Below are 18,518 nucleotides of genomic sequence, written 5' to 3'. Positions count from 1 at the left end.
GAAGTACCATTACCATGGGTAATACAGAAGTGGGATATAGCCAATTTACCATTACTGATTGTGTCACGGTTGTCGTAAGAACGGTACCAAGGCGCAGCGGATATTGAGTTCCAGATATTTATTCCAGTGAAACATAAGCCAAAAAACAATGAATCAAATAAACGAACAATGGAACGTGACTACGTAGTGCACAAAAACAAAATAGTATCCCAGAAACACAGGTGGGAAAAATATCTACTTAAATATGATCCCCAATTAGAGACAACGATTACCAGGTGCCTTTAATTGGGAATCATACAAAACACCAACATAGAAAATATAAACTAGAATAACCCCTAGTCACGCCCTGACCTACTACACCATAGAGAAACAAAGGCTCTCTCTGGTCAGGGCGTGACAGATTGTGTATTTATTATTACTTGTATTATTATGTGTTATTACTTTTGTAGTATTTCTCTATTTTCTTTCTCTCTGCATTGTTGGGAAGTGCCTGTAAGTAAGAATTTCACTGTGTCTACACCTGTTGTTTATGAAGCATGTGACAAATAACATTTGATTTGATTGTACAAACATCAAAATAAAATCATTAGTGCCAAAAACCATACTTGGAAATATTTTGACTTAGTACTACAACCGTTAAAAACAAAGATTTATGGTAGCTGAGGACTGAGACTAAGCATTTGGGTTTGAAGTGCATTCATGTCATAATACAGGGGACGGTTGAGCTAACGTAGGCTAATGCGATCAGCATGAGGTTGTGAGTAACAAGAACATTTTACAGGACATAGACATATCTGATATTGGCAGAAAGGTTAAATTATTGTTAATCTAACTGCATTCTCCAATTTACAGTAGCTATTACGGGGCGGCAGGGTAGCCCAGTGGTTAGAGTGTTGGACTAGCAACCGAAAGGTTGCAAGTTCGAATCCCTGAGCAGACAAGGTAGAAATCTGTTGTTCTGCCATTGAACAGGCAGTTAACCAACTGTTCCTAGGCCGTCATTGAAAATAAGAATTTGTTCTTAACTGACTTGCCTAGTAAAATTATGGTAAAAGAATACTATGCTATTGTTTGAGAAGGGAGCACAATTTTGAACATAAAAAGTTATTAATAAACAAATTAAGCATTTGGGCAGTCTTGATACAAAATTTTGAACAGAAATACAATGGTTCATTGGATCAGACTAAAAGTTTGCACATACACTGCTGCCATATAGTGGCCAAAATGTATATTGCACCTGGGCTGGAATAATTCATTATGGTCTTTCTCTTGCATTTCAAAGATGACGGTGCAAAAAAATACAAAAGAACGGTAGGTTTTTTCTTTGTATTATCTTTTGCCAGTTCTATTGTGTTATATTCTTCTACATTCGTTTCACATTTCCGCAAACTTCAAAGTGTTTCCTTTTAAATGGTACCAAGAATATGCATATCCTTGCTTCAGGGCCTGAGCTACAAGCAGTTAGATGTGAGTATGTAATTTCAGGCAAAAATTGAGAAAAAGGGGTGGATCCTATTGGTTTACCTCTGTTGCCTGTGAGCGTGAGTATTTTGGCTGTGTGCCTAGGTGGGTCAAGAGGATAATGTGTCTGCGTGAGGACCCCAGACACTCTATGGGAATAGGGCATCTGGCACCGCGGGGCAGGACTGGTGCTGGGATACATTAGGGCACAGCTAGCAATTTTTTAAAAAGCGTTCATCAATTGAAAACAGAAAACAAGTGCTTCTTATTGTACAAGTTTAGGAAGTTGCTCCCTGTTCCAGTCCTTTTCTTTCTTCGTTTGGGACCAAATTAATACAACTCAGGTGCCAGTAGGCAGGGCCTCTGTTGGAGACAAATTCAGGGCTCCTCCAGTAGCTGCGTCCTGGAAAAACAGGAGTTGGATCAGTCGGTGTATCAATTAACAGTCTGGCTGCGTTTCATTAGGGCCATATTCAGTCATTAGACCTTTAGCAATGACCGTAACCCAAGTCAGAATTTCATAAGGACCCTGTCTACTGTGTTCTGTTTTAAAGCAGAAATGTGATTCTTAGAAACTTCTGAAGTGCAGTTACCCTAATAATCACTAGCTAACCCTGGAGACTTGAAGGCCTACACAGAGTCATAGAAAGTTTAACTCATCTTAAGAAACCTTTAATTCATATGACTTAAATGTGCAACACTGACTGTTCAGATGTGGTCGTATTTCTGCTAGGGAAATATAAATGTGATAAATGTGGTACAATCACAGATGAGATGTTGTGATAAGTACAAATGTATAAACAAAATCTACATGTTCAACCTCAGTCCTTTCAAAATGGTGTTGCATATAATCCACATTTAATGAGGCACTGACAGAAAGTATTATCGGTCAAAGCTTACACCTACACTAAGTTTGAAAGCAGCAGTTTGGCGAATACATCCAACTGCAGTTCCGTCATTTCCACATGAACTTTACAGATGTGGCACTTGTATGTGGTTATTTGTGACAAAATGAGTTTAATATCAGTGCTCTTAATGTAGAGAGCTACGAAAATTATAGGGGCACCAAAACACAAACACTAATTGGTCACCATGTCGGCCTCCCCTGAATATGTTCCCAGGTTCCCAGGTAATGGAGTAGTAGAAGCAGTGTACAGTGCTGTACTCAAATAGCCCTGTGGTGAGCAGGTAGATTCTGGATGGTTATGTTTGGACGGTTTCCCAGACTGTCAGTGGAGCATATTATTTTTGTGTGTGTGAGGATTTCATAGATTGGTGGAGCTGTAGTCAATAGCTAGCCTCATCTTAATTCTGCGCATGTCTCTCTCTGACAGTAAAAGTGTATGTTTGAGAAATAAGCTCTTTCAAGCCTTTATGTTTAAATTGCTAGATTAGCATTGTAAATATAGATGTAGTTAATTAGCTGGGAATAGCTAGCAGCTTAAAAGTGATGTTACATCCACTTGAAGCTTCTGAGTCTCAAATGTCACCATATTCCCTATAGTTCACTACTTTTGACCAGAGCCCTATGGGTAGTAGTGGACTATAAATGGAATAGGGTGCCATTTGGAACAGCCTAGAACAAGCAAGCAGATAGCTGTTTCTGCCAATGCTGAGGTTAACTAATCTTAAGTGCCACTTGAGACATTTTCACTGTGTAACAATTAAGTCCACTTTTAGAAAACAATTGGTCTTTAATTGTTTAATAATTTGCAATGACAGGTTAAATGTACTTGTAAAATGGGAGGTTCGAGCCCTGAATGCCGATTGGCTGATACCACGCGTATGACAAAACATGTATTTTAACTGCTCTAATTACGTTGGTAGCCAGTTTATAATAATACGGCACCTGGGGGGTTTGTGATATATTGCCAGTATACCACGGCTAAGGACTGTCCAGTCACTCTGCATTGCTTTGTGCCGAAGAACAGCCTTTAGCCGTAGTATATTTGCCATACACAGTACCACATCCCCCTGGGACTTAAATGTATCATAATCATTATTCTAGCTACAATACCAAGCTGAAGTGATGTAACAATGACATCACTTTCTCTGTGTTTATTGTTTCTAGCCACACTATGTCTGTATTCACAGAATCAACTGCAACAGCACTAAATAATTCACATCAAATTCATGTGCATCCTTAGGCATAGCTAACACACAGGATAACACAACACGACATCAGAAACCCTCTTACTACTGAACGCAGTTTGTTGGATAGGAGCTGTAGGACACAATTTTAGAAGTTCGACTTGGTGAAATGCATTCTAGATAGGATTATATGGAAATGAATGAAAAACATTTGAGTGGGACATATAAACACACATATAATATGACTCTATGCACATGCACAACCAAAGGGAGTCGACTGTGGAGTCGAGCGTTAGCGCATTAGCTGCGACGCCAAGGGATCCAAGCTTTTTGACAAGGTCACTAGGTGTCCTGTAATTTGACTTGTGGATGTATTGTTTCCTTTTGTTCCAGGTATTTCCACGCCATCTACCTGGGCATCCGGAGCCGGCGCAGTGGGGACCATGACCGCTGGAGGTTCTACTGGAGGATGGTGTATGAGTTTGCTGACGTCAGCATGCTGCACCTCCTGGCCACCTTCCTGGAGAGCGCTCCTCAGCTGGTCCTGCAGCTCTGCATCATCATCCAGACCCACAAACTGCAGGCCGTCCAAGGTACTGGCTGGAACCACACCCTGTATTAACACTCTCCCACCTCATCTATCTGCCACTGTACACATACTGTAAATACACAGGCCATCCAATGTACTTTGTGAAACCACACTTCCACATACTCTCTCCATCCCCCACTATTCTCATTCATTGCCTCTGTCTGTTGTAAATCAGTCACATTGCACTGTTAGGGTTTCCCAAGTTGGGATACCGCTGTTTAAAAGAACACCACCACCCAAGTGTTCTATTGTGGCCCGGGCCTGTGTGGAATACTTCTTTGTTAGTGTGAACAGAAGCACATCAATGTAAAGTCTGCTCTTAGAAATGCAGGCCTAATGTAATGTTAAGTACAGAAAGAGTGTGGTCCTCTCTCCGGGGCAATGAATCATGTTTAATTACATTGGCTGGGCTGACACACACACACCTTGCATGCCTCACACACACACACACACACACACACACACACACACACACACACACACACACACACACACACACACACACACACACACACACACACACACACACACAGACAGACAGACAGACAGACAGACAGACAGACAGACAGACAGACAGACAGACAGACAGACAGACAGACAGACAGACAGACAGACAGACAGACAGACAGACAGACAGACAGACAGACAGACAGACAGACAGACAGACAGACAGACAGACAGACAGACAGACAGACAGACAGACAGACAGACAGACAGACAGACAGACAGACAGACAGACAGACAGACAGACAGACAGACAGACAGACAGACAGACAGACAGACAGACAGACAGACAGACAGACAGACAGACAGACAGACAGACAGACAGACAGACAGACAGACAGACAGACAGACAGAAGCAAACGCACGCAGGGGGGAAGAAGGCTGGCCACATTTAGGCCAGTGGAAAGCTTCCAGGTCTGCTGTGGGCTTGAACACTATCACAAGTCTTCCCCTTGTCCATCGTCCCCACAACTCCATAGCCTTGCTTTGCTCTACCTTCTCCTCTGCTGTGCTGAGCCGCGGAAAGCAGAGTATTTGCTGCACTTTAGAGGCACTTATGCTCTTTCTGCTGTGCTAAAGAAGATTGGACCTCCTCTGACGTTAGCGGTGAGGAGGGTTTCGAAAAATGTGTGATGCGCTTGAGAGGGAGAGAAAACAATGGAGAGGATGCTGACGAGTCTGTGGATGTAGTCACACGGTTGTATTTCCTCTTGTCAGTCTCTCTCCAGCCATCATTTCAAAACAATTCTATTCATACGGTGGGAGTTGCATAAGATTTACAAGTGGAAAATGCACATAATGCAGGATGTTAATCACTGTAGCTACTCTGAGTCTAGGAGCCTTGGGAGAAGAAGAGAGAGTGTATTTATAGTTTCCTCTTCTTCCATTTGATATTCACAGGCTGCTATAGTACAATGGGACAGAGAAATGTGGATGGATTGATGGGGAAAGTTAATTGCTCTGAAAATCCCATCCTCGGCTCACCAAGACTTGAGGACATTATGGCGGATTTATAGAGCACCTAAAACCCATGGCATCGCTAACCTTGGCTTGACCTAACCGTTTTAGTCCCCCATTCAGTTTAGCTCATTAACAATTTTCTATAAAAATACATGAAAATATGGTTGTTCAACATCGGCCAATCAGAACGTGTAATTACGGTCTTTTATGTATTGTCTTGGGATCAACTTCAATTCCAATGTTAGTTTGTTAAATTACTTACACAAATGAAATAACAAAATGTAGATCTATCTTTGCTAAATATGTTAACTTGAACCAATTTTCAGTCCACATTGTTCTAAATAATTGCATGGCTTCAATAGCATTCACACTGATATTTTATTTATTTCACCTTTATTTAACCAGGTTGGCAAGTTGAGAACAAGTTCTCATTTACAATTGCGACCTGGCCAAGATAAAGCAAAGCAGTTCGACACATACAACAACACAGTTACACATGGAGTAAAACAAACTTACAGTTAATAATACAATATAAAAATATGTCTATATACAATGTGAGCAAGTGAGGTGAGATAAGGGAGGCAAAGGCAAAAAAAAGGCCATGGTGGCAAAGTAAATACAATATAGCAAGTAAAACACTGGAATGGTTGATTTGCAGTGGAAGAATATGCAAATGAGAGATAGAAATAATGGGGTGCAAAGGAGAAAAATAAATAAATACAGTAGGGAAAGAGGTAGTTGTTTGGGCTAAATTATAGATGGGCTATGTTACAGGTGCAGTAATCTGTGAGCTGCTCTGACAGCTGGTGCGTAAAGCTAGTGAGGGAGATAAGTGTTTCCAGTTTCAGAGATTTTTGTAGTTCGTTCCAGTCATTGGCAGCAGAGAATTGGAAGGAGAGGCGACCAAAGGAAGAATTGGTTATAGGGGCTAGGCCTACCGTAAATTACATTATGGCTGAGCGTGGACATACCAAACATTGTCAATAAGCAAGATTAAATTAATTATTGATAAGGCGTAAAAAGAGGTGAATAATTCTAATCAAATTCTAAACAAAACAACAACTTGTTTTAATAGGCTATGTCACACTTACAGGCACCATCATTTCTCCATGTCGGCATGTAATATTAAAACAACGCAGACTATGGAGGGTTTCACACACATCCAAAACGGGACCTGCATGGTTAAAATAATGTGGGCCTGACTACAATGCTTAGATAAAAAGAGAATGCCGGTGATTTGCTTTGGTGATTTAAGATTTATTTCCAAGTAGTCTCAGGAGCCAAACCTGTTATCGACAGTCTCGACGACTTCAAAATTGCGATGGGCAGACAAAAAAAAGCTTTGTTTTTTAAATGTTTCTAAAAAGGAAGTATACAGGCACCAAAAGCACATGAGGTCACTCTTGTTCAGTGGTGGAAAAAGTACCCAATTGTCATACTTGAGTAGAAGTAAAGATACCTTAATAGAAAATGACTCAAGTAAAAGTCACCCAGTAAAATACTACTTCAGTAAAAGTCTACAAGTATTTGGTTTTAAATATACTTATTAAATAGACAAATGTAAATGTAATTGCTAAAATATTCTTAAGTATCAAAAGTAAAAGTATGAATCATTTCAGATTCCTCATATTAAGCAAACCAGATGCCACAATTTGTGTTTTAAAAAATGTATTTACGGATAGTCATGGGAAACCTAACACTCAGACATAATTTGCAAACAAAGCATTTGTGTTTAGTGAGTCCACCAGATCAGAGACAGAGATAACCAGGGATGTTCTCTTGATAAGTGTGTGAATTGCACCAATTTCCTGTCCTGCTATGCATTCAAAATGCAACGAGTACTTTTGTGTGTCAGGGAAAATGTATGGAATAAAAAGTACATTATTTTCTGTAGGAATGTGGTGAAGTAAAAGTAAAATTTGTCAAAAATATCAATAGTAAAGTATAGATACCCGAAAAAAACAACTTATGTAGAATTTGAAAGTATTTTTACTTAAGTACTTTACACCACTGATCTTGTTCCATGTGCAGGGTACGTCACGGCTGGATAGGATGCGTTTCCGCTGTCAAAATTGATGCCATAACCAATTGTGTTACTGCTAAAACCAGCATTAGGTTGGTCTTAAATATCCCTGTCAGCGCTGCCTGAAATTAGCACTTTGGATCACGTTTTCAAGGACACACCTCAAATATTTCCACCCTGCCCATCTGAGCGCAAGCTAGCTCAAGTAAGACAGGTATATTGAGGAACCTGGCGTTAGGGCTGGAAAATGCCAGTGTGCAATTTTTACATGACAATATTGCAAAATAATGTGCGTTTGACACTAGTGCCGTCCATAACGCCTCTCCACCTCTATCTCTTCCTCTCCACCTCTATCTCTTCCTCTCCACCTCTCTCTCTTCCTCTTCACCTCTCTCTCTTCCTCTCCACCTCTCTCTCTTCCTCTTCACCTCTCTCTCTTCCTCTCCACCTCTCTCTCTTCCTCTTCACCTCTCTCTCTTCCTCTCCACCTCTATCTCTTCCTCTCCACCTCTCTCTCTTCCTCTCCACCTCTATCTCTTCCTCTCCACCTCTATCTCTTCCTCTCCACCTCTATCTCTTCCTCTCCACCTCTATCTCTTCCTCTCCACCTCTATCTCTTCCTCTCCACCTCTATCTCTTCCTCTCCACCTCTATCTCTTCCTCTCCACCTCTCTCTCTTCCTCTCCACCTCTATCTCTTCCTCTCCACCTCTATCTCTTCCTCTCCACCTCTCTCTCTTCCTCTCCACCTCTATCTCTTCCTCTCCACCTCTCTCTCTTCCTCTCCACCTCTATCTCTTCCTCTCCACCTCTATCTCTTCCTCTCCACCTCTCTCTCTTCCTCTCCACCTCTCTCTCTTCCTCTCCACCTCTATCTCTTCCTCTCCACCTCTATCTCTTCCTCTCCACCTCTCTCTCTTCCTCTCCACCTCTCTCTCTTCCTCTCCACCTCTCTCTCTTCCTCTCCACCTCTATCTCTTCCTCTCCACCTCTATCTCTTCCTCTTCACCTCTCTCTCTTCCTCTCCACCTCTCTCTCTTCCTCTCCACCTCTCTCTCTTCCTCTCCACCTCTATCTCTTCCTCTCCACCTCTCTCTCTTCCTCTCCACCTCTATCTCTTCCTCTCCACCTCTCTCTCTTCCTCTCCACCTCTCTCTCTTCCTCTTCACCTCTCTCTCTTCCTCTCCACCTCTATCTCTTCCTCTCCACCTCTATCTCTTCCTCTCCACCTCTATCTCTTCCTCTCCACCTCTCTCTCTTCCTCTCCACCTCTATCTCTTCCTCTCCACCTCTATCTCTTCCTCTCCACCTCTATCTCTTCCTCTCCACCTCTCTCTCTTCCTCTCCACCTCTCTCTCTTCCTCTCCACCTCTATCTCTTCCTCTCCCTCTCTATCTCTTCCTCTCCACCTCTCTCTCTTCCTCTCCACCTCTCTCTCTTCCTCTCCACCTCTCTCTCTTCCTCTCCACCTCTCTCTCTTCCTCTCCACCTCTCTCTCTTCCTCTCCACCTCTCTCTCTTCCTCTCCACCTCTCTCTCTCTTCCTCTCCACCTCTCTATCTTCCTCTCCACCTCTCTCTCTTCCTCTCCACCTCTCTCTCTTCCTCTCCACCTCTCTCTCTTCCTCTCCATCTCTCTCTCTTCCTCTCCACCTCTCTCTCTTCCTCTCCACCTCTCTCTCTTCCTCTCCACCTCTCTCTCTTCCTCTCCACCTCTCTCTCTTCCTCTCCACCTCTATCTCTTCCTCTCCACCTCTATCTATTTCTCTCCACCTCTCTCTCTTCCTCTCCACCTCTCTCTCTTCCTCTCCACCTCTCTCCTCTCCACCTCTCTCTCCTCTCCACCTCTCTATCTTCCTCTCCACCTCTCTCTCTTCATCTCCACCTCTATCTCTTCCTCTCCACCTCTCTCTCTTCCTCTCCACCTCTCTCTCTTCCTCTCCACCTCTCTCTCTTCCTCTCCACCTCTCTCTCTTCCTCTCCACATCTCTCTCTTCCTCTCCACATCTCTCTCTTCCTCTCCACCTCTCTCTCTTCCTCTCCACCTCTCTCTCTTCCTCTCCACCTCTCTCTCTTCCTCTCCACCTCTATCTCTTCCTCTCCACCTCTATCTATTCCTCTCCACCTCTCTCCTCTCCACCTCTCTCTCTCCACCTCTCTCTCTTCCTCTCCACCTCTCTCTCTTCCTCTCCACCTCTCTCTCTTCCTCTCCACCTCTCTCTCTTCCTCTCCACCTCTCTCTCTTCCTCTCCACCTCTCTCTCTTCCTCTCCACCTCTATCTCTTCCTCTCCACCTCTATCTCTTCCTCTCCACCTCTATCTCTTCCTCTCCACCTCTATCTCTTCCTCTCCACCTCTATCTCTTCCTCTCCACCTCTATCTCTTCCTCTCCTCTATCTTCCTCTCCACCTCTCTCTCCTTCCACCTCTCTTCCCTCTCCACCTCTCTATCTTCCTCTCCACCTCTCTATCTCTTCCTCTCCACCTCTCTATCTTCCTCTCCACCTCTCTATCTTCCTCTCCACCTCTCTATCTTCCTCTCCACCTCTATCTTCCTCTCCACCTCTCTATCTTCCTCTCCACCTCTCTCTTCCTCTCCATCTCTTCCTCTCCACCTCTCTCTCTTCCTCTCCACCTCTCTCTCTTCCTCTCCACCTCTCTATCTTCCTCTCCACCTCTCTCTTCTCTTCCTCTCCACCTCTCTATCTTCCTCTCCACCTCCACCTCTCTCTTCCTCTCCATCTCTCTCTCTTCCTCTCCACCTCTCTCTCTTCCTCTCCACCTCTCTCTCTTCCTCTCCACCTCTCTCTCTTCCTCTCCACCTCTCTTCCTCTCCACCTTCTCTCTCCTCTCCACCTCTCTCTCTTCCTTCCACCTCTCCACCTCCTACCTCTCTCTTCCTCTCCACCTCTATCTCTTCCTCTCCACCTCTATCTCTTCCTCTCCACCTCTCTCTCTTCCTCTCCACCTCTCTCTCTTCCTCTCCACCTCTATCTCTTCCTCTCCACCTCTCTATCTCTTCCTCTCCACCTCTCTATCTTCCTCTCCACCTCTCTCTCTTCCTCTCCACCTCTCTCCCTTCCTCTCCACCTCTATCTCTTCCTCTCCACCTCTCTCCCTTCCTCTCCACCTCTCTATCTTCCTCTCCACCTCTCTCTCTTCCTCTCCACCTCTCTCTTTTCCTCTCCACCTCTCTATCTTCCTCTCCACCTCTCTATCTTCCTCTCCACCTCTCTCTCTTCCTCTCCACCTCTCTCTCTTCCTCTCCACCTCTCTCTCTTCCTCTCCATCTCTATCTCTTCCTCTCCACCTCTCTATCTTCCTCTCCACCTCTCTCTCTTCCTCTCCACCTCTCTATCTTCCTCTCCACCTCTCTATCTCTTCCTCTCCACCTCTATCTCTTCCTCTCCACCTCTATCTCTTCCTCTCCACCTCTCTCTCTTCCTCTCCATCTCTCTCTCTTCCTCTCCACCTCTATCTCTTCCTCTCCACCTCTCTCTCTTCCTCTCCACCTCTCTCTCTTCCTCTCCACCTCTATCTCTTCCTCTCCGCCTCTCTCTCTCTCTTCCTCTCCACCTCTATCTCTTCCTCTCCGCCTCTCTCTCTCTCTTCCTCTCCACCTCTATCTCTTCCTCTCCACCTCTCTCTCTTCCTCTCCACCTCTCTCTCTTCCTCTCCACCTCTCTCTCTTCCTCTCCTTCTCTATTTCTTCCTCTCCACCTCTCTCTCTTCCTCTCCACCTCTATCTCTTCCTCTCCACCTCTCCCTCTTGCTCTCTCTCATATTCTCACTCACGCTCTCATTCATTCTAATTATATTTCCCTACCACTCTCTCTCTCTCTCTCTCTCTCTCTCTCTCTCTCTCTCTCTCTCTCTCTCTCTCTCTCTCTCTCTCTCTCTCTCTCTCTCTCTCTCTCTAAGTGAAGTTGCCATAGCTACTGTGGTTTTAGCCCACACTAGCAGTGAGCCAGACCCCATCAGTCATCAGCCTTTTTCCTCTCTTACACTCTGTCAGAGTGACACACTTCCTTCCTGGGAAAAGGATTATTCTCCAGGAGGCCTATCTAACCAGCACCTGTAAGTGAGCGATTCTTCAGCTTGACTGTATTTCTTGCAGCACTTTTCCTGAATTATATCTATCCCAGGTGAAAAATAAGTGGTATTCAGCAATCCCTCTCGGTCATAAGTCAAGGGTACATCACTGTTGGTTACCTATTGCTTGAATATGCAGTCACATTTGACTTGGTGACTCTCGTATTGGAAAAGAACAAGAGAAATTAGAGATTGTTTGCATCAACACACTGCGCTATCACAGGGAGCTAATATGGAGAGCTTTATGAAATGCAAGTCATGTCATACCTTCTGTGTTGATTTAAGAAACCATCTAACCCCGTGGCATATCACACACCATTCATTTGTCTGAACTATTTAGGTAAAACAATACATCCTATAATCTGATGAACTGGGCAATGTATTTTAAAACCCACCATGGTTGGGAAGAGCTTGCTTTCTCCTTTTCCAAATAATCTTGTGTTAATGGTTTGATACGGCTGCTTCAGACCTGTCCCAGGCCCTCTCTGTGTGCTCTTCAAATCACTTGTCTTCATTCTTCTCTCTGCTAGATAACTTCATTGAGGTAATGTCTTCTTCCTTACCACAACAGTATGTCTGACTCTCTCCCCTTGTTCTGGATTTATTTTAGAAGGCCAATCCTGGCAGTTTTTTTTTTAAATCCCCGAAGTTAAGAAAAGTGTTATTTTGATCATGCGGCCATGGCCACAGACATTCACCTCTCACTCACCCACTCACTCACTGACTTAAAGTATCACTGAGAGAGTTATCCAGAGAGTTAGTTATCCAGCTCTGTTGCTTGCAGTGAGAATACCATATGTTGCCTTCTTATAAAAGCAGTGACAAATCAGTGAAAGAAACTGTCTGCAACACAGTGACAATGCCAAAGGCATGAGTCTATGAGGAGAAAACCACTCGCACTGAAAAATCTCAACTGTACAGTATACCAGGAAGCAGACACTCATCAACGTTTTATTTCCACAATATCCATTTCCCAGTGCTGCCAACAGTAATGACCCTGCTGCTGCTGAAGCAGGTATTTCCACACAGGCTACATCTGAAATTTAAACCTATTCCCTACATAGTGCCTATACTATATAGTACCCTGTTAGTACTTTTGGCCAAAGCCTTTGCTGTCTGAAATGGCCCCCAATTCCCTTTAATATAGTGCACTAGTCTGGCTAAAGGTAGTGCACTACATAGGGGATAGGGTGCCATTTGGTACATTGCAGCCCCAGTGCTGCAGTGATGCTGCTGTGGTTTATGTAACCCTGCCCCTCCCTGGTCCCCAGCCCGCCTCCTTTCCCAAATTACTGAAGCTTCTGTGAGAGGAGAGGAGGAGCATTACATCACCAGTTAAATCACACTACCCAGTAGCCAGGCAGCACGCTGCTGGACTGTGGCAGCCCGGCAGATTCCTCTAGCTTCCCTCCCCTCCTCCTTCTCCTCGAGGTGTGTGTGTGTGTGTGTGTGTGTGTGTGTGTGTGTGTGTGTGTGTGTGTGTGTGTGTGTGTGTGTGTGTGTGTGTGTGTGTGCGCGTGCGTGCGTGCGTGCGTGCGTGCGTGCGTGCGTGCGTGCGTGCGTGCGTGCGTGGGCAGAGGAATGGCTTTGCTTCCTTCCTCAGACACACACCCACACACTCACGTGCATGCACTAAACTAAATGTGCACAAACACACATGCGCAGGGCCTTGCTCCAGAATAAGAATGGCATCCCCCTCCCAGTCCCTTGCCACTCCTGGCCTCAGCCTGTTAATCAGCCCACTCCACACAGTAGTCATTAAACCCTTTCATCACGCCCCAACACCTAATGGCCTGGCCTGCATCTAACTGGGTTAAAGACTGTTATTAATCAATGACAAACAAATACAAATGTGTAAATAGATAGCCAATCAATATAGGTGATAGATACAGTTGATTAAAAAAAACTCTGCTCAAGGCATAGCTATATTATTGATAGGCATACAAAGAGAAGGAGACAGACAGACCTGATTCTCTCAGCTCAATGTATTGTATACACTCTTAGAAAAAAGTAGGAACATGACAGAACATCATTGTGTTCTTCCACTTCTGCCTACGCAGAAACATGCTATCTAGAACCTAAAAGGGTTTTTCAGCTGTCCCCATAGGAGAGCCCTTTGGAAAAACTAGTTTTGGTTCCAGATAGAACCCTTTCCACAACCAAAAGGCTTCTACTTGAAACCAAAAAGGGTTCTACCTGGAACCAAAACGAGTTTTTCGAAGGGCTCTCCTATGGGGACAGCTGGTTCTAGATAGCATGTTTTTGTGTAGACAGAAGTAGAAGGACACAATGAATTTCTGTCATATTTCTACTGTATACATCACGCCATCCAGTTCTGACATCCTGGAGAAGAGAGAGTGGACGTCTCTCTCAACAAACTGACTCGGTTTGACTTTGAAGTGAAAATCATTTAAAAAGCACAGGAGTCAGCCATATGTTAACGTCTGATTACAAAATGCAATTGACTGTAATGGTCCTGGGTGTTAAAAGCCAGGAACAGGGAGATAAGTAATGCATATACTGCAGTTACACTTAAGCCCATAGGGGCTATTTGGGAGACATTACACAAAGGGTATCTACAGAAAGGGTAATTGGGTAACACTTTGCTGTACTGTAAGACTCCTTGAGTGAGGTGACAGGATTGACATGGGTTCCAGATACATATCCATCCACAAGGAGCCATAGAGTTTTGAGTGAGGTTCTAAATAAGATATCGATGCTTTGATATGCACATGCATTGAAGTTGTCCTATATTTTCTCTATCATCTCAAATCTTCATTTACATTTGAAAGGGTGTTTGGATGGCTTTCATTTTAACTTTTGAAGCTGGATTTATTCATCCAGCTCCAGGATAATGAATTGGTTTATGTATAAGGTTGTTGCTACATGGACAACAATGTCCATAGCAGCCAGTCACATCATCATCCATGATCTAGATTAGACAGACAAGTATCCTGCCCACAACAGTCTTTGGTCTAGAGAATGTCAAGTATGGATTTCGTTTTGTGCCCCCATCATCAAAGCCATCTCTGGTAAAAGTCAAACGGAAATATCCGGGACAACTCTACCACCAGACAGAGCACAGCTTGTTGCCAGATGTCTTTGTGGGTAATTCACAGTAGTAACTCTTTGTTATAAGAGGAGCCAAGGGAGCTGCGTTGCAATGAATAGTGATCATCTCCATTTTAAATGTGGTCTGATCTATTATAACCTTTAAAGTCACAATATGATCACAGGTTGATCAAGAGCTAGTCCACCCAGCCAGGCCGCTAGACTATTGGATAAACTGGGGTCATGAGGCACAGCTCGACCAGTATTAATTTCCCAGTTTGCTTCACACTCTCTTTGCTCTTGCGGATGTAATAAAACAATGGGGCAAGTGTGTTTTCTGAGTGGACTCTGGCTCACTTTATGGGAAACAGTAAGTAGCTGTCATGTCCCGTAATAACGACTGTTCCTCACTTTTCATTTGCACATGATTGAATAGCGTGGTTTATTAGTGGTCGGATGGTGACATCCCGTTCTGCTGCTCGTTGTGTTAATAGGAAGCCGTCTTAATTATGTATCAACCAACCGCACTATTGTATAATCACCGTTCCCTATATTGTGGGCTGCTCTTTTTTTATTTAACTTTATTTAACCAGGCAGGCCAGTTTAGAACAAGTTCTCATTTATAACTGCGACCTGGCCAAGATAAAGCAAAGCAGTGCGACAAAAACAACAACACAGAGTTACACATACAGTAAACAAATGTACAGTCAACAACACAATAGAAAAATCTGTATACAGTGTGTGCAAACGAAGTCAGGAGGTAAGGCAATAAATAGGCCATAGTGGTGAAGTAATTACAATCGAGTAATTAACACTGGAGTGATAGATGTGCAGATGAGGATGTGCAAGTCGAAATACTGGTTTGCAAAGAGCAGAAATAAACAAAAAACAAATATGGGGATGAGGTAGGTAGTTGGTTGTATGAATGGGCTATTTACAGATGGGCTGTGTACAGCTGCAGCGATTGGTAGGCTGCTCTGACAGCCGATGCTTGAAGTTAGTAAAGGAGATATAAGTCTTCAACTTCAGTGATTTTTGCAATTCGTTCCAGTCATCGGTAGCAGAGAGCTCAATAGGGCTTTGGTCAAAAGTAGTGCACTATATAGGACAGGAGTATTCAACTCTTACCCTAAAAGGTCCGGAGCCTGCTGGTTTTCTGTTCTACATGATAATGATTGCACACACCTGGTGTCCCAGATCAAAATCAGTCCCTGATTAGAGGGGAACAATGAAAGAACACAGTGGAACTGGCTTCCAGGTCCAGAGTTGAGTTGGAGGGCTATAGGGAATAGGGTACCATTTTTGATGTATCCCAGGATATTCATGGGGTCCTCCATGTGATTAAGGGGTCGCATGAACATGAATGGCTGCCAATGAACCTCCGTATTGCTCTTTCAGTGTTTACAGTCAGATTGTACTGTAAAGAGTTTCCATTGAATCCCTAGGGCAGGGGTAGGCAACCCTCGCACTTCATGCTTTTGATTTAACCGACCTGGAAGACCAGGCGTGTTGAATTTAGGCCCTGAACTGATCAATTAGCCCAGTTGGTTAGGTGTGGTGCCTAGTTGGAACAAAATCCTGCAGTACCTGCAGTTACAGAGAAATAGTAAACAGTAGATACAGTATATTCAATAGGATTTAACAAAGATAGTAAAATGCAGTCAATTCAGTCTGTCCACCTGTGCTCTTTGCCTCTTGCACTTGTTAGTCAGACCGAAGTATTGTGTGTGTGTGTGTGCGTAGAGACATCTTGGGCAGGTCGTGTGTGTGTGTGTGTGTGTGTGTGTGTGTGTGTGTGTGTGTGTGTGTGTGTGTGTGTGTGTGTGTGTGTGTGTGTGTGTGTGTGTGTGTGTGTGTGTGTGTGTGTGTGTGTGTGTGTGTGTGTGTGTGTGTGTGTGTGTGTGTGTGTGTGTGTGTGTACATGCAAGTGCAGTGTCATACAGCCAGGGATCCCTGGACCACAGCCATCTTTATTGGATTTTACTGAGTACAAAGCAACAATACAGTCCCTCAGTTCAGATATTTCAGAGCTAAACGCCACCAGTGGGCCTTGTGAATTGCTGTATTTTACAGGCAGCTTGGATAAGAATGGGTTTCATATTGAGCTAATTGCGCTGCAGAGAGTCACTGAGTGGAGGAATATATAATGTTATGCCGTTCCTCCTGAAGGGTTGTTTGTCTCCCAAATGTGCTTGTGTTTGTGTTTTGGTGTAAAAAAAAACACTTTTGTTTGGCTCCCGGTTCTGTTTGGTGTTGCGTTGCTCTTTGAAAAGTGTTCTTCTTTAAATACTTCCTGGGAATATCTTTTTTCTTCACACATTTCTTGTGACTCATCCATTTGAGACATTATACATACCGGTACAGTATCTATTAAAGAGTCATCACATCATGGCAGACTTACAGGAACAAAAAACTCCACACATTACTCCCATGTAGTTAAAAAAATGTATATAAAATAAAAAAAATAAAAAAATGTATTTAACCAGGTAGGCCAAGTGAGAACAAGTTCTCATTTACAACTGTGACCTGGCCAAGATAAAGCAAAGCAGTGCGACACATACAACAACACAGAGTTACACATGGGATAAACAAACGTATAGTCAATTACACGATAGAAACACGATAGAAAATCTTTATACAGTGTGTGCAAATGTAGTAAGAGTAGGGAGGTAAGGCAACTATAAACAATAAAAAGGCCATAGTGGCAAAATAATTACAATTTAGCAATAACACTGGAGTGATAGATGTGCAGATGATGATGTGCAAGTAGAGATACTGGGGTGCAAAGAGCAAAAATAAATAACAATACGGGGATGAGGTAGTTTGGTGGGCTATTTACAGATGGGCTGTCTACAGGTGCAGATCGGTAAGCTGCTCTGACAACTGATGCTTAAAGTTAGTGTGGGAGATATAAGTCTCCAGCTTCAGTGATTTTTGCAATTCGTTCCAGTCATTGGCAGCAGAGAACTGGAAGGAAAGGCAGCTAATGGGGGAGTTGGCTTTGGGGATGACCAGTAAAATATACATGCTGGAGCGCGTGCTACGGGTGGGTGTTATGGGTGCTATGGTGACCAGAGATAAGGCGGGGCTTTACCTAGCAAAGACTTATAGATGACCTGGAGCCAGTGGGTTTGGCGACGAATATTAAGTGAGGGCCAGCCAACGTGAGCATACAGATCGCAGTGGTAGGTAGTATATGGGGCTTTGGTGACAAAACGGATGGTACTGTGATAGACTACATCCAATTATCTGAGTAGAGTGTTGGAGGCTATTTTGTAAATGACATCGCCGAAGTCCAGGATTGGTAGGATAGTCAGTTTTACATGGGTATGTTTGGCAGCATGAGTGATGGAGGTTTTGTTGCAAAATAGGAAGCCAATTCTACATTTAATTTTGTACTGGAGATGCTTAATGTGAGTCTAGAAGGAGAGTGTACAGTCTAACCAGATACCTAGGTATTTGTAGTTGTCCACATATTCTAACTCAGAACTGTCCAGAGTAGTGATGTTAGTCAGGCGGGCGGGTGCGGGCAGCAATCGGTTAAAAGACGTGCATTTAGTTTTACTAGCATTTAAGAGCAGTTGGAGGCCACGGAAGGAGTGTTGTATGGCATTGAAGCCCGTCTGTAGGTTTGTTAAGTGTCCAAAGAAGGGCCAGAAGTATACAGAATGGTGTCGTCTGCGTAGAAGTGGATCAGAGAATCACCAGCAGCAAGAGCGACATCATTGATACACGGAGAAAAGAGTCGGCC

At 43.8% G+C, this 18,518-nt stretch overlaps 1 protein-coding gene across 1 annotated transcript in view; it reads left to right on the top strand.

The window, feature by feature from the left end:
- The window catches only part of LOC124009140 (XK-related protein 4-like), a 72,640-nt gene that overhangs the window by 48,728 nt on the left and 5,394 nt on the right, over positions 1 to 18,518 (top strand). Inside the window, exon 2 of the mRNA XM_046320650.1 lies at positions 3,946 to 4,145. Coding sequence (XP_046176606.1) covers positions 3,946 to 4,145 — 200 coding nt within the window. The remainder of the gene's footprint in view (positions 1 to 3,945; positions 4,146 to 18,518) is intronic.

The sequence above is a fragment of the Oncorhynchus gorbuscha genome, linkage group LG22, assembly GCF_021184085.1.
Source record: "Oncorhynchus gorbuscha isolate QuinsamMale2020 ecotype Even-year linkage group LG22, OgorEven_v1.0, whole genome shotgun sequence".
NCBI classification, from domain to species: Eukaryota; Metazoa; Chordata; class Actinopteri; order Salmoniformes; family Salmonidae; genus Oncorhynchus; species Oncorhynchus gorbuscha.
The sequence above is the reverse complement of the archived record's forward strand: the minus strand, read 5'-3'. Positions and strand labels throughout refer to the sequence as shown.